At 41.3% G+C, this 20,555-nt stretch overlaps 1 protein-coding gene across 1 annotated transcript in view; it reads right to left on the bottom strand.

Moving 5' to 3' along the window:
* Positions 1 to 15,817, bottom strand: part of RIPOR2 (RHO family interacting cell polarization regulator 2) — a 104,938-nt gene extending 89,121 nt beyond the window's left edge. The window contains exon 1 of the mRNA XM_069493028.1: positions 15,733 to 15,817. Within this exon, the coding sequence (XP_069349129.1) occupies positions 15,733 to 15,793 (61 nt within the window). The 5' untranslated portion in view covers positions 15,794 to 15,817. The remainder of the gene's footprint in view (positions 1 to 15,732) is intronic.
* Positions 15,818 to 20,555: the final 4,738 nt, after the last annotated feature.

The following is a 20,555-nucleotide window of genomic DNA, read 5'->3' as shown; positions in this document are numbered from 1 at the left end:
GGTGATTTTAGGAGGAATTACAGACCCAGAAGCCCTATTACTTACAACTTTGTCACCTGGCTGTTAATCTTCACAATCTTCATGGACACTATTTTGGAGCTTAATTTACATCTGGAACTGAGGTCCCAGTGAGGTTAAATGAGCTGTCACTACTACTCAGGCAAAGCTGGAGAGAGCTCTAGAGAGTGTCAAGACAGCTTAAAACACAGGGAATACACTCTGAAGCCCTGACTGAGCCCTCCTGGCTGTGCGCTCCACTCCTTTCTCTCAGCAGGTCTCAATTCCTGCTCCTGGGCTCTGAGTCCAGCTGCATGTTAAAAAGGCCTGTGCGTGCTCTGCTAGCTTGGAATACATTAGATATCCTAGCAGCTTCGGGGTCCAATGCCTCTTTCTTCCCTAAGTCACTCTTTCACAGCCTGCACCTCCCCCAACTAACATATATTTTATGCAAAATCAGGATACTGGATACAGGATCTGTCCCCATGGACCCTGCACAGTTTCACTTCGCAGAGGTAAAAGTGGAAATCTAATTCCTGCAGCACAGCTCGCTCAGCCCACAAAGGCTTCTTTGGTAGCGGGAACCAGGCCCTGGCCCCATTTCTCCTCTTTCCTTCTCTGCTCACACGCAATCCTCATCGCTGGCAGCTTTGGGTGGGAGCTGTGACAACAGGACAGAGCACTGTCATCCTCCATAATTAGCAAGGCAAGCGAGCAGGACTGCAGTAATATCACTACGTTGACAGTGCTCTCGCACCTAATAAATTATTCACGCCACTGAAGTGTAATCGGCTGTCACGTTCAAAATAGGTCATTCACGCTAAGGCTGCTGGAGGTGAAAATTTCACAGCAATGATAATAAATCCAAGTGCTTTGGTTTAAGCAAATCTCCAAAGAAAGTGGCTTCTCCAAGCAATTCCATATTACATATCTTTTATTGAATGCCAGCGATGTTTTCATTAGCAGCAGCAGGAAGAGGCTGAAACAGCTGTCTGCTGGCAGGAGTGAGAGTTGGGGGGTGGAAGGCTCCATTTCAGCCTCTTCCTTCACTGACCCTCCCCCCAGGAACCTCAAGGGGCCACTTGAGGAAGATAAATGTGAACACCTGCTCTCATCTGTTCTCTGCACACAAGACGATGGCTAAGTCAGAGTGAGGATAAGCACGGACATTGGCAGGTTCCAGAAGAACAAATGTACACAGGCCTCTCTTGAGATGCGCCTCTCAGCCCTGGGTGCCACATTCACAGTGGAATTCAAGTTCAACAGCTGTAGGCCGCACGCCCCTGCATCTCATATTCTAATTCACAGACATTTGGGCCTCTTCACTCGCCCTTTTGTTGGCAGTGGATACATTATTCAACTCGAGTGCCTGGTGGAATACAAATATTAGGCTGGGTATGTCAGTGTTTGGAGAGTTACTGTGTGTTAGTATGTTCTTTTAATGGTTTTTGAGGATACAAAGGACTATCTTACAGGAGGAAGAACAAGTTTTCCTTGGAATTAGAATAAAGAGAAGTGATTGAAGACATAGCTTGTGGGATTTGAGCTAAAATAAAAGCGAATGTGCTGCCTGCTAGCTCCTGAGTGTTAAATATGTGTGTGACTGATGAATACTGATAATTCTCTTCCAGGAAGGGAGAAAGGGAGGGAGCTAAGCAAAGGGGTTGACTCCTCTCCTGCCTTCTGTGGGGAGCATAGACAAAAAGTCTCTTTTGTCATTGACAAAAAGGTCTCTTCCTGCTGAGATTCTATAAATGTACAGCCTTGGAGCAAAAGGCCCAGAAATGCAAGCATTGGAATTTGTGTGTGTAGTACCAAATGCAGAAAAGCATGTGAAGATGGAGCATTTATCGATGTGTTTCCACGATCATGTTTATCATATTAACACTGCTCCAAGGATGTCAAGCTTTCACTGAAAAATACTCACCTCGGAGAGGCTCGCCCAGATTATTCCAGCCCTTCCCCTCTGATCTTTCCTTTAATTTCCCCAGAGTGTTCCAAACAGTTTGTATTGCGTTACTGAACTCCTGGTCTTACGGAACAGTCCATATAGGTTATATAGCCCAATCCCCATAAGCTAGAGATAAATGTTTGAATAATTTTCACTTATGTATATGCTGCTTTATAGTCAACATTTCAACAGTTATTTCCTGAGTTCCCGGGTACTTAGAGCGGGACTTTGTTAAGTCATGCACTATTGATGTGTATGCAATAAACTTTGCTGTCCAGAACTGGGCTCCTGATTCCCCAACACAGCAACCCCCTCCGCACCCCAGCTTGCTCCTCTGGGAGCCTTCCCCATCTCGGTGAAGAGCAATGTCATCCTTCCAGACGCTTAGGTCAAAGCCTTAGAATCATCCTTGCCTATTTTTCCCTGTACCCCCCATATTCAGTCAGTATCTGGCCAGGTAAATGTCCCATTTGCTCTCCCTGGATTATGGCAATGGTCTCCTACCTGGCCTTTCTACTCTAGCCTCCATCTTTCTTTTCCAGACAATAGTCAGAATGACCCTTTTATAAGGCAAATCAGATTCCATCACTTTGCCCAACTGTGGCCAATGGCTCCCCATCTCACATAGAGTAAAAACTCAAATCCTTTTGGTGGCCTATATGCTTTACAAGAGCTGACTTCCTCAAAGCCCTCTTGGATCTCATCTTCTACAACTCTGCCCTGCAAACACTGTGCTGTGGACACACGGGCCTCCTTGCTATTCCTGGAACATTCTCCCCAGACATCCATACGGTCAGACCTTGACTTCCTTCAAGCCTCTGGGCATTTGCCAGTAAAGCCTTCCCTGACCCCCATGCCCTATCCTTCTCACCCTGCACTTAAGTTTTTTCCATAACACTTATCTCCACCTGGCACACGGTATTTTCACATGTTTGTCTATTTTCTGTCTCCCTCCACTATAATATGACTTCACAAGGGTTGGGACTTTGTTATATTCATTGCTGTATCCCAAGAGCCAGAATAGAACTGAATTTAGCACATGGTAGACTTCCAATAGATACTCTTGATATGAATGAAAAATAAATCTTATATCTCTAAATGTTTCATAAGCTCCCAAGGGGACCACATCTTCTAATTATGCTACTTCTCTCTAGAGAAGCTTCAGTAAGTGCTAATCTCAAAGCATTTATGCAGAGATCCTAAAACTGATTCCCAACTAGACAGAAATTAGTAGCAAGAATTCCATACTTATCTCTCACACCTGCTGTTAGGAAGAAAACAATCTTTCTAAGATGGTGTCAGATATGCCCAGTCTTGGTCAGAGATAGTTTCCCTGAATCACTTCTATCTTTTGTGGAAATTCAGTTCCCTACTGTTAAATTTACATGGCTCAAAAAAAGCAACTGCTCTGCAGACTTTCAGGAATTGCCTGGTATTTTCTTGTATTCTGGTGTATCCATTCTGAGCTTTTTTCTTCCCCAATGTGGACATATGGATAATAATTATGATAAAATATAGATAACATAAAATTTACCATCTTAACCATTTTTAAGTGTACAGTTCAGTGGTGTAAAGTACATTCACATTGTGCTGCAACCAATCTCTAGAACTCTTTCATTTTGCAAAACTGAAACTCCATGCCCATTAAACAACTCCTCATTCCCTCCCTCCCTCTGCAACAACCATCTACTTATTGTTTCTGTGACTTTGACTACTCTAGGTACCCCATACAAGTGTACTCATACAGTATTCATCTTTTGTGACTTATTTCACTTAGCATGATGTCCTCAAGGTTCATCTATGCTGTAGCATGTGTCAAAATTTCCTTCCTTTTTAAGGCTGAATAATACCCTATTGTAGGTATATGCTGTACCATACTTGGCATATCTATTCCTCTCTGTATGGATACTCTACCTTTTGGCAATTGTGAATAATGCTGCTATGAATGTGGTGTGCAAGTATCTTTTCAAGACTCTGATTTTTTTTTTTTTTTTGAGACAGGGTCTCACTCTGTTGCCTGGGCTTGTGTGCAGTGGTGTCAGCCTAGCTCACAGCAACCTCAAACTCCTGGGCTCAAACAATCCTCCTGCCTCAGCCTCTCAAGTAGCTGGGACTAAAGGCACATACCACCACTCCCAGCTAATTTTTCTATTGTTTGTAGAGACAAGATCTTGCTCTTGCTCAGGCTGGTCTCAAACTCCTAGCCTCAAATGATCCTCCCACCTTGGCCTCCCAGAGTGCTAGGATTACAGGTGTGAGCCATTGTGCCCAGCGAAGACTCTGCTTTTAATTTTTTTGGTATATATCCAGAAGTGGAATTGCTGGATCATATGGTAATTCTATTTTTAATTTTTTGAGGAGCTGCCATACTGTTTTCTATAGTGGCTGTACCATTTTACATTCCTACCAACAGTGCACAAGAGTTTCCTAACTCTTTCTCATAGCAAGATTTTTCCCCCACAGCAAGTTAGAACTGCTCAGAGATGCCTAATAGGACTAAACATTCCTGCTGCTTCTAATGGTTAGCAGCCAGGAGCCAAGTGGCCCCTCCAAATGTGTGTGGGTATGTGTGGCAGTGTTTTTAGATCTCTCCTGTTGTGTCTGTTTTGAAAAGCCTTCCTTGTTCTCAAATTAACATGCAGGCTGAGCAGACACATGCTGATCTGCCTTATAGATGCAGTGGGCAAGAGCCAGCAGTTTTGGGGATGATCAAAGCTCTGCTAATCCCGTATAATCTCCTACCATAAAGGTAATGTAGTTCTTCCCGAGACCTGGCACCATCACTTCTTGGTGAACTGGGGGACTTGTGTGTGTGGAAAAGTCCAGAAGATAGCTTTGAGTCATGTTTACCTATCAGTCATTCATTAGGAGTAGGTCTAAGTGCTTCAGATCTTAGAGATGTGTAAACCCAAAGAGTCAAATGGGGAAAGGAATCCCTTGAAATGATGCAGAGGTATAAATGAGTAGGACCCTGGCCACTTCCTGCGTGCTATGTTTTTTCACTGGATTTATTGTTGGGCTGGGAGATTAGATCCATAGTCCTACTTTGTTTCTCCTTTTACAGCATGTTGCCTTCATTCCATCTTAGACCACTGATTTTTCATCATCCTTCCAACTGGTATCACAGAGCAATGTAAGGGGATGACATATAGTCCCTTTAAAAGAGTATTAAAATAACCATAACAGGGGATACGTCCCTTCTTACATTGAGATTTAATAATGGTAAGACCCTCCCAGCAGACATGAAAAGGGGAAGGGCTAGAAGAAGAGATGGTAAAAAAACTCTCAGTGACCCTAAGATTTGCAAGTTGATGACCTAGACCAGGGGTTGACAGGCTTTTTCTGTAAAAAGCCAGATAGTAAATATTTTAGGCTTCATTGGCGGAGAGGATAAAATGAGGAATTTATGTTAATACATGTAACAAGAGAGAAAACAAAATTTCACATCTTTTTTTAATTGACAGAATTCAAAATATAATAATTGAGTACTTTTTAAAAAGTAATCTAGTAAGGAAAAGAATGTAGTTCTTTTTCTTTGGAATAACATTTTGCTTAATTGGAATTCAAGGTTGGTGATCCCCATCACCAAATCTATTGCAAATCGTCCTCTGTAAATACCATTCTTATCTTGCAGGCTGTATAAACACAGGCACTGGGCTGGATCTGGCCTGCAGACCATGGCTTGCCAACCTCCGCCTAGACCAAGAATGGTGTGAGGGCCAACGACTCACTGTGTGCAGTTCTCAGCAGTACCTGGTGGGTCATAAGAGCATGTCTTTCTGGGCATATATAATCAATGTTTGAAAGACTCACAGAGCTTTTCTCTGTCTTCTGCATTGTAATCCATGTTGTAAATGACAAGATGTGCTGTCTTTTCACATACAGAAGACCATGTTTCTGACTCGTTATCAGTTGTCTTTCCAGGAGTGGGGAGGATTTGGGTGGATCCATTTCTGGTCTACCCTGCTACAGCTGGTACCAATTCCAGCCTAACTGACAAGTGATGTGCCCTGGTTGTAACTCCTCCGAGTGGTGCTCAATAAATATGTGTTGATTAGCTCACAGAGGTGTGATTGATTCACTTTTTCTCTGCCCCATTTAGTAGTATTATTAAGCAACTGAGCTAATGTTTGTCCTCCTATACATTTTTTATGAAATTGATATATTTACACTCAAATACATATAAATTATGCTTCCCTTCAGGAGGCTTTTACCACTGAAAATATTTAAAAAGCAATGGAAGTCAAAACAAAAACAAAACACCACTAAGGGGACATTGTAGAGGCTTCATTTAAAATCTCAATTACTGTCCTAAAATACTGTAACTATATATACAATTAAAGTTTTCTGTGGGTGCTGTCTTTAAATTAGAACTGTTTTAACAAATACAGAAAGTTCAGCCTTTATCAGAGTATCTTTTCTAAAGAACTCTGTAAAGTGGTGATGGGGGATGTGATGTGTTTACCACCAGTAAATATTTACCCAGGAAATAGGTACTGTGTAAAGAAACTATTAGAGATATGATTCTTCACCTTTAGCATTTCTGGACAAGGCAAGAAATGCCTTTCTCCCCAAGAAACCTGCCATGGCATGTGTTGCTCTTTGATACCCAAAGAATCAGGTGGAGACTGGCCAGATTGATTAAAGCAACAGATCACAGGTAAGAAATCATGTACTTATTCTGGGTCAAGCAGTGGGGTGATTCTGAGCCCTGCCTTGCTCACATGGTGGAGATCAGATAGCTACAAGCCGTGCTAACTCATGAGCCAGTGGTACCCCTATATTCCCAGGAAAGCATTTCAAGTGAGCAGTCTCAATAGCTCTGCTCTAATCAGCTTGTGTCTTTAATTAAGCCAACCCTGCTTGGTTTGTGATTAATGCCAGGAGTAGAAGGGGGGAAATGTATAGATTTGGGAGGCTGGGACAGCTGAGAAAATCACAGTTAAATAATAACTGACATTTATGTAGTAAGCCCTTATGATTTTCAATTATCTCATACATTATCTCCTTTAACTTCAGCAATTTTTTGAGTGGACAGTCGTCATCATCATCATCATCACCATCACCTCCACCACTACTTTCACCACCATCATCACTCACACCACCACTACCACCATCATCATTATTATCATTGTCATCATCACCATCACCACCATTATCATTGTCATTATCATCATCATCACTATCACTACCACTACTATTATCACCACCATTACCACCACCACCATCACCATCATCATCATCAGCATCATCACCATTACCTGCCACCACCACCACAACCATTATTATTGTCACCAATATTACCACCACCACAATCATCACCACCATCATTATCATCAACCCCATGTGAAAAAAGGAAATTGAATCTTCTGAGAGCTTAGACAATTTGCCCAAACAACTAGTAAGTTGAACTATGTCTTTTGAGTTCAGATATTTTGCTCATTCTATGGCAAATATACTAATTTCCCCCAGTTTGGAAATCTGAATAATAAAAAATCAAAGATTTGAAAACAACAGTGGCTTCAGAATTTTCGTATGCAAAATACTTAGTATAGCAATATGGTTGGGAAAGGGGTCCGGTCCTCTTCTGGAAGCTGTTTGCAGAGCAAGCATGTGATTTTTTATTCAGATTGTACAGTGCAGATCACTCAAAATAGTAATGTTTTCTATAAAAAAGCTGTTTACTATGCTTTATATTAAGATTGAAAATTTTAGGCCGGGCGTGGTGGCTCACACCTGTAATCCTAGCACTTGGGAGGCCGAGGCGGGTGGATTGTTTGAGTTCAGGGGTTCGAGACCCTGTCTCTACTAAATATAGAAAGAAATTATCTGGACAGCTAAAAATATATATAGAAAAAATTAGCTGGGCATGGTGGTGAATGCCTGTAGTCCCAGCTACTCGGGAGGCTGAGGCAGAAAGATTGCTTAAGCCCAGGAGTTTGAGGTTGCTGTGAGCTAGGCTGATGCCACAGCACTCCAGCCTAGGCAACAGAGCGAGACTCTGTCTCCAAAAAAAAAAAAAAGAAAAAAAAAAAAAGATTTAAAATTTTAATGTATTTTTCAATTTTTAGAGATGCTAATGGAGATTAATAGGGGCCTGAGGCATCCTACCCCAATGACATCCTTGGTACCCTTCAGCATGTAAATCCGAAGTTGAAGGAGAAGAGTTCGCTTTTCCTAATATTTCAGTCATGTGGTTTATCTGAAGGCAGTTGAGAGGATCTTCCACAAATCATATCTGCTTATTTGAATCTTTGGTGTATTTTAAAAATATCATTCTGTCAGCGCATTGTGCTGTTATAAATAGAAAGAAAAATCCCATCATAGAAAATGTTTTCATATTTATTCCTTCTCAGAGATTTCCGAAGGCTAATTTATAGAAAATAAAAAAATGATATTCAACAGCTCAGCCAGCTGACTCAACTTGCGATCCAAAAGGCAAGTTATTTTCTTCTTGTTTATTAGCTCATCACCACTTACACTGAATGAACAGTTTAGAGTGAAGATAAGAATGAGAAGGGACCAGCTGGTCTTCCCCTGTTGCTGTTTGAGTTGTGCAGTATAAATACTTAAACTTCTAACTCCCAATAAGCCAAAGACAGGAAGAAAAAATTTGCAGTGAAAAGGTGGCACTATAACTCCATCACTTTGTAAAAGGTAGTAACGTATTTCTTCTCTTTATTTTTCTTAGAAATGATTGTTTTTTAGGGCTAAACCTATAATACAGCAGAAGATGAAATACCTTTAGGATCTTTTCTCTGTTTAGTGGGTTCTGTATTAATGAAAATCCTTACAAAGCTTGAAACAAGTGTCTTCTCTCTTTTTCAATTGGGAAAGGAGGCACCTTGCCCTCTCTGAAAAGCTCACATTTTCCTCACATTTATATTTTAAAGTCCAAGATTTTTACCTTGTACCCATCATTGTCTCCTTAAGTATCTTCTGCCTGAAGCGTTTGTTAAACAAATTGAGGCATTAAAAAGTTTAAGATATAGAAAGTCCACATATGAAAGAACAATGATGATGATGATATAAATTATTATTAATTTGCCTTCTATAGTAAAACTGGACCTTACACCCTCCTTTTGATTGCTATCCCAGCATAGGTCAAAACCTTCCTTTCAAAAATATCTCAAAAGGGGCCAGGTGCAGTGGCTCACACCTGTAATCCTAGCACTCTGGGAGGCCGAGGTAGGAGGATCGCTTGGTCAGGAGTTCGAGACCTGACCTGAGCCTGAGCAAGAGCGAGACCCCATCTCTATAAAACATAGAAAAAATTAGTCGGGCGTGGCGGCACGCATCTGTAGTCCTAGCTTCTCCGGAGGCTGAGGCAGGATTGCTTGAGCCCAGGAGTTTGAGGTTGCTGTGAGCTAGGCTGACGCCACTGCATTCTAGCCCAAGTGACAGAGAGAGACTCTGTCTCAAGAAAAAAAAAAAAAGAAGAAGAAAGAAAGAAAGAAAGGAAGAAAGAAAGAAAGAAAGATCTGAAAAGGATCAGATAGTTTGTTCTTTTTTCCTCGACGGGCACAAAGTGAAGTGGTTTTTCAGTTTGCATGACCTGATTTGTCTAGCAACAAGGATCGAACAGTTCAAGTTTCGATGCATCCCTCCTTCATTCTGAGGTGTGCAGATGCTATGGAATCATCACCCTCTGATATAGTTTAGGTATTTGTCCCCTCCAAATCTCACGTTAAAGTCTTATTCCCAATGACGGAGCTAGGGCCTAGTGGGAAGTGTTTGGGTCATGGGGGTGGATCCCTTATGAAGGGCTTGGTGCCCTTCCTGAGGTAAGGAGTGAGTTCTCGCTTTACTGGTTCACGCGAGAGCTGCTTGTTTAAAAGAACATGGGCTCTCTCTTGCTGCCTTTCCTGCCATGTGACACGCCTGCTCTTCCTTTGCCTTCCAGCACAATTGGAAGCTCCCTGAAGCCGTCACCAGAAGCAGATGCCAGCACCATGCTTCTTGTACAGTCTGCAGAACTGTGAGCCAAATAAATCTCTTTTCTTTATAAATTACTCAGCTTCAGGTATTCCTTTACAGAAATGCAAAATGGACTAAGACACCATCGTAGTCAGCCAAGCACATCCACATTCCAGGCTCCCCAGAAACCAGCACCTGATACAGCCTGGAACATACTGAAAGTCAGGGAAGTACAAGAGTGTTTAATATCCCACCAGCACCTGCACTTCTGGTTTCATTTTCTTCTCTCCTAGTGAATGCTAGGACCATTCACTAGTTCTTCATCTTTCTCTCCCACTTTTCTCTGTCCTTCTAAGACTTGAAACAGTCACTTGAATTTGGCTCAACTAATACCTTTTCCATTTTAAAAATCTTTTCTGCAATCAACTTAATTTTAAACAACTTAGTTAAACATCAAAGCTTTTGGCAAAGAGTTGATAAACAAAATTTAGCTATCCAAAAATAAATGAGAAGTTGAAGAAGCTGACATTTGCTTAGCACAGTAAAATACATGAGGCTTAGTTAACTGGATAAATCACATCTCTTTAATAAATACATTGGCTTGAGTAAGTGAAGTGACTTCTATCATGGGGGGGAGGGAGGGCAATATTCCCAATATATTTCAGTGTACAACTATGTATTTCTTTTTAAAAAAAAAAATGCTACACATACAATGGGTATGCATATACTTTTAGTTTTCAGCTTAAGTCCTATAGAAGAAACACTCTAGTATGTCTTACACTATTCCTAAAAAGTTAAGACTTTACTGCCTGCTCATAGCGATATTAAAATAAACATTTAAAATGTTTTACTTGTGATATTGGGCCCCTTTTGGCATTGGCTTGCTCTAAGTAGGTTACTCTGAGGTCACTAGAGGCCATAAATCAGAGGGGTGGGTTGGTGAGACGGCCTGCATAGCTTTAGTGCAATGTGCTATTTTAGTTTGTGCCCCTGAAATGACACCATCTCTTTGGCACCAGCCAAAGAAAGCTTCCTAGACATCTATGGGAAGAGAATGTTTCACAGTAATCCAAGGCAGAGGTCACACAGGCATGAATTACTGTGGGGAGGTCTGTGTCTGCTCCAGACCCTGTGACAAATAAAGGAGGGAAAATGACTTCCAACCAAAGCATTTATCCAGGAATCCAGGGGTGGAAATTGATCCAAACAACCTTGGCAAATCGTGAAAGCAAAGAGTGAGCAATTCTTTTCAACCTGGGAAACCAGGCCAGCTTCTTCCTGCCCTTTTTGCAATCCCATTACTTGGGTTCACTTGAGAACCCCAGATAATTTTTGGAGAAAGATTCAACATAGTTAAATAAAAATGCTTGCATTTATTTATGTGATATAAAATGTGGCATAACCAATAAAACAAAGGCTCCAACTCTTTCTAGCCAAGGCTCATAAACTTTTATGTTCTATTTCTCTTACTTTTTCCATGGAGGGTCTGACTTAACCAGTCTGAACTTCCAGTATTTATTTGTTTTGTACATAATCTTAATTTCATCTCTTTTCCTTCCTTTCTCTCTTCTTTTTTCTTTTAATTTTGGAAGGGGCAAATATAATTCAGGAAACAGTATCAAAATATACCAGCTTACAACAGATTGCATAATTATTTACTTATTTTTTAAATAAAATGTTTACCTTGGTTTTGTGAACAATCTATATTAAAAGACAAAAAGTAGGCATCTATCCTAATTACATTTTTTAAAATAAGCGTATTGCAATCTTTTTGCTCACTCTGAGCTGAAGTTCCCTTTGAAAGGGAAAAAGTGCTAACTTACTTGGCCTGGGGAAAGGAGAGAGGTTGGGTTCAAAAGTGAGTGGCATATTTTCCAACCAGTTGGTCTCTTGAAGAGCAACAGGCAGCTAATGCTTGAGTGGACTTCCTTTTGCCAGTTCATCTCCATCTGGGAGAATTCCTCTCCTTTGGGAAGGTGGAAACAACTTTCCTAGATATAGTCATCTAGGATAGAAGCATTCTCATGCTGAGCCACACTGTGCCAGCTCTGGGGGTCGTGCAAAGATCTGGCAAAAGCTTTGCAGTTTCTTGTGGTCGTTAAGTGAGATCTTAAAAGGCATGTAAGTGTCCAGGGAATATAAAAGCCTGAGAAATACTTTGCACACACACTGTGAACTCACGGTGTTTTATTATTCTAATCATTGCACTTGACAACAGGTTACCAAGCAGTGCTGAAAATGGAGGCAGTGAGGGCATGTTTCTAAGGAAAGAAGCGATTGCAGTTTTAACATGTGCCAAGGAATAATTTTGGCTGCTAAAATACTGACTGACCACCACCTGGTGAATTGTTTCTTCCCGCACATGAATTCTGTTCTATTCTTGACAGCAGGTTAAGGATCTATACTGTGGATGGCCTTTCTTTTTTTCTTTTTTCAATTATCATCACCATCATCGTCATAATTGTTATGGTTATCATTACCATTATTACCCATCCAGTTATTTCCACTAACATTCACCAGACTAGCTGTCAAGATTGCACAGTGACAAAACAGTTGAAAGCTCTTAAATTTGATAGGTTTTAAACAACACTGGGAAAAGAGCTTCTAATTCTAACTACTGATTTTTCAATACTTTGATAATCGAATCAATCATTTTCCCAGGAAAGATTAAGTCTACTTTATAGTAATCATTTTCTGAATAACATGACAATGTTGTTGATGTTGTTTGCAAAGCAAACTTTGGCTGTGTATCTGTGAGAGAGAGAGAGAGAGAATAAATATTGGGGTTTGTGGTATGTGGGTGGATGACTGTTTCTCTCTCTCCCCCCCTTCTCTCTCTCTCTCTCTCTCTAACCAAATGCAACCCTACTCTAGAACAAGAGCAAAGTTACACACAATGCTTCTTAGTTCTATGAACCTTAACATTTTCCTTAACCACAGAAAACAATAGCTGAAACAAACAGGATCTCAGAAAGACAGTTAAAGAAATACATTGAGAGTATGACTCATTTTGTTTTCTTCCCAGATCTTTATGTGGTCCATATATCTAAATGGATTTATATATACTTTTAATGAAATGAACCTGCATTCTAAATATGCATTCCTCTAGGAGAAAAAGGACCTTTAAAACTGTGTCCATTGCAAGGAAATATAGTTGCCTTAATAATAAGCTTTTGGGCATTTTCCTCTCTCTTTATGTTAGAGGAAACTCATTGTACCAAAAGCTTTCTGTTTCTTAGGCATGTTAATGGGCTGAAAGCACAGATGAAACCTAGAACAAGCATGGATTTTTCTAGGTAGATATATGTCACTATGCAGAAAAGCCTAAGTAGTAGAATGCTGGGGTTTTTAAGAATAAGACTTCAGAGAATGTGTAATCAACTATCTTGTTTCAGACAAAGAATGAGGCTCAAAGAGGTTAAATGACTTGCCCAGGATCCTCAGGCTATATAACAGCAGAGGCAAGGCTACCAGCCAGGCTCCTAACAGCTTGTCTGGTGCTGTTGCCACCATATAAAACCTCTGAAAAGTTATTCATAAACTGAAGTTCTATAAATAAGTCCTATTTTGAATCTACTAGGTTAAACAGATGTAGGAAAAAGGTCACTATCTCATAAACCCAGTTTTGTAAAAACACAGTAGGAATTAGTATCTATTGATCACTGAGCATGTTTTAGGCACTATTCTAAACCATTTCCCTGTGACAACATTTAATCTGCACACAGTCCTGTGAGGTTTATACTCCATTTTATAGGTGAGTAAACCGAGGCTTAGAGAGATTAAGTAACCTGCTTAAGGTCGCAAAGGGAATTAATTGGCAGACCCCAGACAGTGCAACTCCAGAGCTGAAGGTCTTGACTTTTACCCTGCACAGAGCTTGCTTAAAATGAGGCACCACCTGGACAAGCTTTCACATAACTTGTCAAACATAAGCCATCACTCTGGAAACTGAACAAAAACACACTGGATGCTGGCCTTGCAAGGGTTTTCTCTTTAATCTTTGGACATTAAATTAAGTGAGACGATCAGTTTGGAAAGGATAAAGCATATCACATTGAAGTGAGATGTAAATATGATGAATCCACTAGGAAGATAAGCTGTACAACCCAATAGGTGTCACTGTCCCATTTCACCATTGAGGAGACCAAAGTCATGTTGCACAGGTAGTACGAAGCAGGAGCAAAATTTGAATCTGAATCTTGTCTGATTCCCAGCTTGACTCTGCACCATGGTTACTGAGGTTAAAATAATCACGTTGATTATCATGAAAGCTCAGGAGAGAGACCCTAGAGGTTCATCCAGCCCTGCTTTGTCTTAACTCTTCTCTTCAGGGTGGGGCCACACACTTTCCAGAATGCAGTGTGTCAGTCTGTAGATGGCGCTCTTGGCACCATAGCTGGACGTCAAAGAGGAAAATACCTTTGAGCAAAGAAATGTGGGCTGGGCATGTTGGAATGTCATTCCTGGAGAGAGGGGTGGGTAAATAATTACCAAATTGTCTAGTCTAGGCTTATCTTCATAGTTGTGAACATTTTTCAAATCCTAAAGGGAGTTAGTATCTAAGGAGGTATAACCAGAGAAAACATCTTCAAGTAGATATGAAAATTGAAAAATGAGGCCCAAGATCAAACTTCAAAGTAATGGTGGCTCTAAATGCCTACCATCATCAAACTAAAGCAACAGCTTGGTAATTTGGTAAACAGCAGAGGAGCTCAAGGAGATATTCTTCAGACTGATTAAAGTTGTGATAAACTCTAGCCCCGGCAACAAAGCGAGACTCTGCCTCAAAAAAAAAAAAAAAAAAAAAAAAGTGATAAAAATCCAAACTATTATTTTAAATATTTCTGTGGGTAGCACAAAATAGTGGAAAAACAGACATCAAGACATTAACAGTGGTTACATCCTAGATGACTCAGTTACAAGGGATTCTTATTATGTGATATCCCTTCATTTTTTTTTCAACAAATTAAATTACCTGGGTAATCACACACACACACACACACACACACACTCCTTACTACTGCTCCTTTAAAAAATTACTTGATAGAGTTTTTTTTAAATTACTAGACATAGTTTCCTATGGAAGATAACCAAATTCCTGAGGTCCTTGAGTCCAGATTCCCATTTCTTTGGGCAGTTCCACATGCTGTAACAGCTCTTGCCTATGGCCTGGTCTCATAGGCAGCTTATGAACAAGACATCTGACAATTACTAGATGAGTCATTTCAAATTGCAACCTGGACAGTCAAATCCCACCGCACAGGTCAACTCAGGGAAGAGCAGTGAAGTGAGTGTGGAAAACTAAGGGGTGCCAGGGCTGCAGCATCCCTTCCTGGGAGAAAGGGAAAGGGAAAGGGGAATGGAGATTTAGGGTGTCAGATAAGTGTGATGAGGAGTGAGAGAGAGAGAGAGAGGGAGAAGAAGGAGAGACTCGAAGTGCAGATTATAGCAATATGGTCCCACGGAGAACCCTTCCTGGTCCATTTGGTCCCACGCCCACCCTAGCAGCCCTGCTGTGTGCAAAGCACTATGACAGGCTTCCCTTAAGGTGTTAAGACAGGAGATAGCACAGAAGAGGGACAAGGAGAAAGACCTCCTATCATTTTCCTACCTAAACTAAGCCTTCATCTAGTCATGACTTAAAAAAAAACTATTTGGAGGAACCATGCAACTCCCTTTCCCACCCCTTGCCCCACCGCATTCCTTCGGTGCCTAAATTGATACCGGCAGCCACTATCTCATTCAGGATGTTTCACTTTCCTCATTTCAAAACACTCAAGTTTTGCCCAGGCCAGGCATACGTTTCTAGTACTGTCAAAACAAAGCAAAGCAGATCGGAACGGCTCCTGACGGAAAGATGAGTTTACCTTCACCAAAAACATCATCCTCTTCATCGACCTGGAGCTCCTCAGCATCCAGAAACTGCATTTTGAGGACAGAAGTGCAGACAGTAGGTGCAGCCCCAGCAGTGCCAGCAGCCACACTAGCACCGACGGAGGTGGTTTCCCTTCCTCGGGTTGCCCAAGCCCCGGGGAGGGCAGCTTCCGCATCTGCCCCGAAGAGAGCAGTTTCATTCATATGAATAGGCTTCTTGAGCCTTTTAAAGAGTGAATCCCAGGTGGGGTAATTCTCACCCCTGAGAAGAAAAAAACTCTTTGGAAGGGGGCTGTGGATCCGGTTGGCTCTGAATACAGATATCACTCAAAAGTTGAAGTGCAATGAATTCTGTTTCAAAGCGACAACTTTCATATTTTCTCAGGGAGGAAGGTGGGCTCTTAACTTTCTTGCTTATGAATTTGAACACAATGGGTAGTGTTGAAAGAGAGGGAGTTCACATTTCTCATATCTTGGTTTTGCTTCAATGACAATTTATCTGAAAGTAGAGCAAGCCACTCTGTTAAACCAAAGCAGGCATTTGGAGGAGAGTTTTCATTTCACTCAGTAATAGTTGCATTTTGCTTTTTTGCAAACCTCTTGCATTTGAGGATTGGAAACTTTGCAACGTTTAAACCAAATGTAACATAGATCTAGGCTTTCAGTGGCTCAATTAAATCTATAGTCAATGAATAGATAACTGGTTTGGGTCAGACAACTTCCATTTCACAATATTTACTCAGCCCGATACTTCAGATTTTGTCATTAAAGGAAAAAGAAGAAAATGAAATTCAAAAAGCGGCTCCTCCCTACAGGAGTAACCATGGGGCTCCCACGTGAGTACCAGTGGCTGGCATCACCATATTGAGATATGCAAAGTGTGCTGAATTCTGGATGGCTGTGCAAACACGAATCTCTCTCAGTGGGACTGACACTTCATTTGGGGGTTTCCCAGATCTTTCCTTTGTGTTGATCTCTCAGGCAGTCAGAAGGTTAGAAAATTCAAATAGAGATGACAGGGAGGAGCTGTTGACTTAAGGCATTTATTTTTGCCACTTTATTTACTGCGGGGATTTTTGAAGAGACTCCCAGTGCTACCCTGTAAGCTGAGAAACTGTCCCCTTCTTCTGTAACTGAACCCCTGAAATTGCATCAGTTTCTCCCAGAGGAGAGTATGGATAACGGTGCTGGAGAAGTCCAGCAGTGAGAAAGGATCACCCTAGAGGAATTCAAGAATCAGTCACTAAGGGCCAGTTGAGCACCAGTAGTAGGTATATCCCTGCACTGGTAGTTATGGGGGTTCCCAAAGACGGTGTAAAGCCTGAGTCCTGCTGGGATCTCTACTCAATCTCAACCAGGGCTGGAACCATCTTTAGGGGGAGAGCCTGGAAATGTGTGGGGTGTTTTGGGTTGCACAATGACTGGGGGTTATTGTCTTGGTGCCCAGGGGCCAGGGATGGCAAACTTCCTACAATGCATGTGACAGTGGCTCAAAGGAAGAACTGTCCAGCCCCAAATGCCAATATCGGCCCCCCTTGAGAAGTGTTGAGCGGCAGACAGCTGGAGCTGTCCATGTCTCTTGCTCTCCTTTGCATCCCTCCTTTCTGACCCTTCTATCACCCCTTACCCTGATCGCCACTCGAATGATGTTTTTCTGGTCAAGGGTTGCACTTAATTAGAGAAAATCAAATTATTTAAAAAGGGCCCAAATGTAGGGAACCTGTGTACTAGAGCTCCATTTTGTGTGGTTGGGATGAGAGGATGGGTGTCAATTTTGATCACCACTACATTGTCCTGTGTCCTTTAATCTTCACAACTTCGTCCTATCATCCCATTTTACAGATAAAGCAATGGGGGCTCTGAGAGCTTGAATAACTTTCCTAAGACCACATAGCTAATGAGTGGTAGATCTGACCACCTGGGAGCTCACTTCATTACCTCTTGTCTAGATAGCTTTTGGGAGTGGCCATGGACAATCTGGGCCACTGTAGCAGCCCAGACTCCTGGGGATCTGTACCACATCCCTCCTCCCCACCTTGGAAGCACCAGATTACCACGGAACCTGGGACCCAGCCATTCCACTTCAGTAAGTTAAGATAACCATTCTAGGCTTATTTTCTAATCTTTAAATGGGTGGAATGGTGTCCCTCATCAAAATTCATATGTCGAAGTCCTAACTCCTAGCACCTCAGAATGTGATCTTATTTGGAAATAGGATCATTGAAGATAAAATTAGTTAAGATGAGCTTATACCATAGTGGAGTAGGGTGGGTTCTTAATCTAATATGACTGGTTTCTTCATAAAAAGGGGAGACTTAGACAAAGACACACACATGGAGAACACCATATTAAGATGAAGGCAGAGATCTACAAGCCACAGGACATCAAAGATTGCCACTAAACCACCAGAAGCTAGGGGAAAAGCCTGGAACGGTTTCTCCCTCACATCCCTCAGAAGGAACCAGTCCTGCCAACACCTTGATCTTGGACTTCCAGCCTCTAGAACTGTGATGCAATAAATCTCTGTTGTTGGCCACCCAGTTTGTGGTATGTTGTTATGGCAGGCTTAGTAAACTAATACACTTATTCATCTGGCTTGTTTTGAGGATTAAATAGGATAATTCATATGAAGGAATTGACACAGTGTGTAGGGCACAGTAAATACCCATATATAATTATCCAGCTAAATCCCTCGCAGGGCAGCATAGGGCATTTCTCTGCTCAAAGCCTTGGTGGGGATAGAGAATGAGCAGTCATCATGCTCTCTACAGAATCTCAATCACCCTTAGGAAGTTCCTCTCAGTCTCCTCTCCTCCAATTTAGAAACCTTCAAATAGGAAGTTCCTCTCAGTCTCTTCTTCTCCAATTTAGATACCTTCAAACCACAGCTAAGAATCTCACAGAACAAATCACAAATGCCACCAAGAACTCCTTTAGAGTAGGGAATATAGAAAACATGGTGCTTGCTCTCCAAAGTTCGTAATCACCTTAAAGAGATAAGGCAGGCATGCATGATGTGTTAACTAGGAAAGGAAATTAATAAACTATAGATATATGCCTCAATATGGATGCATTTCAAAAACAAAATATTGATTTAGAAAGGTCTCAGAAAATTATAAATAGTATGATTATATTTATATAAATGTCCAAAATAGATAAAATGAAAATAAATATATAAATAATAGCTAATACTTTATAGTACCAGCAATAGTTCTAAATGCCTTGATTCACCTAATTCTTACACCAATCTTATGATATAAGTGTATTTATTAATTATCTCCATTTTGCTGAACGCCCAACAGGTGAAATGACCCCACCAAGGGATAAGCAGTGGAGGAGATGAGATTTGATCCAGGCCTCAGGCTCCATACTCTTAAACACCAGGCTACACGATTTCTTACTTATGTAAAGGATAAAGGAAGCTAAGCTATTTGTAGCTCCTCAGCTGCAAGCACACCAAGCATGGCTCCCTATGCCTAGAAGGCACCCCTTCTCCCATCTGGTCCTACCAACTTGGGAAATATCCAGTCATCTTTGAGCTTGATCTAAGTAAGGGCTTTCTCCTCCATGAAGGCTTTCTTTTACCCCCACATAGAAATACTTCCCCCTCCCTTGGGCCACTTATGTATTTATATATCTCTTTCACTCTTGCCCTTCACTTCTCAAGGGCAAGGGCCATTTCTTCTTAAATTTTGTATCTAGTCCCTCAGCATAGTGCCAGGCAGAAAGTCATTGATCAATGTGCATTTTTTAATGAGTAAATAATGACTAAATGAATGGCATAAAGCTTTAGTGTGAATCGACTATGAGAAAGCAAAAATTCTTACTTAGGAATTACTCCTAGAATCTGTAGGGGAGAAAAAAAATTTCTCCTTCTCTCCTCTTAAGTTCTGTAATGGGCACCTGCAAATTAAACTGACGAAAGACAGATTAACAGGAAAAAAGTCATACAAATTTTATTAATATTTTTACATGTGTAGGAGCCTCACAGAAAAGAAGTGAAAGCCCCAAGGAAGTGGTTAGACTTGGAGGCTTATATACCATTTTAACAAAAGGTGATGAATTCTGATGAAGTGACTAGACAAAGGAAAAGGGGTGGAGGAGTGGGCTCCTAGGGGTGGTAGATTGTGGAAAGGTGACTAGAAATACATGGCAGATAAGGATTGTTATGCAGATTAGTTTCCCATACCAGGAAGAGGAGAATGATTCTTAACCACCAAAGATGGGAGAATGGAACACATTTACAAATGGAAATTAATGTCATCTTTACAAAGGGAAATTTATACCTTGCTTTTAAGCAGAAGGGGGAGGGGCAGAGAGTTCTTCCTCAAAAATAGCTCAAAATAGTGAAGAACAGGAATTAATAGTAGGAAAATGTGTGCTCTCTTTGATTCTAACTGATGCTATTCGCTTCTGTGACTATGCTTGCATTTAGTTGTTTGATAAATATAGTTAATCAGAATGAAAAACAGGGATAAGAGCAAAGGTAACTCCATGATAGGCTAGGCTTCCTGGATGTGAGAAGCCTAGTTCTGCTTCTGTATATATGGCTTGCTGGCTTGGTGCTTAGCGTAAGTGGAGCCATGGGAGGCTTCACTAAAGTAAAGGAAAACAAAGCCCCGGGGAGGTAACCGCAAGTTACTTCCTGATAAAGGGCTGGAGAGTCCAGGGGCCCTCCAACCAACCAAGTAGATAAGAAGAGCAAGACATGATCAGCGCATGAACGGCTTGTGCAGGGCGTGTGTTCCCAGTATCACTTGTAACCAAAAACTAGAAGGTATGCAACAACAGCCCCCCTCCCTGTCGGAGACCCTCC

The sequence above is a fragment of the Eulemur rufifrons genome, chromosome 18 (genome assembly GCF_041146395.1).
Source record: "Eulemur rufifrons isolate Redbay chromosome 18, OSU_ERuf_1, whole genome shotgun sequence".
In the NCBI taxonomy this organism is placed as follows: domain Eukaryota; kingdom Metazoa; phylum Chordata; class Mammalia; order Primates; family Lemuridae; genus Eulemur; species Eulemur rufifrons.
This window is presented reverse-complemented; position numbering and strand designations above follow the sequence as displayed.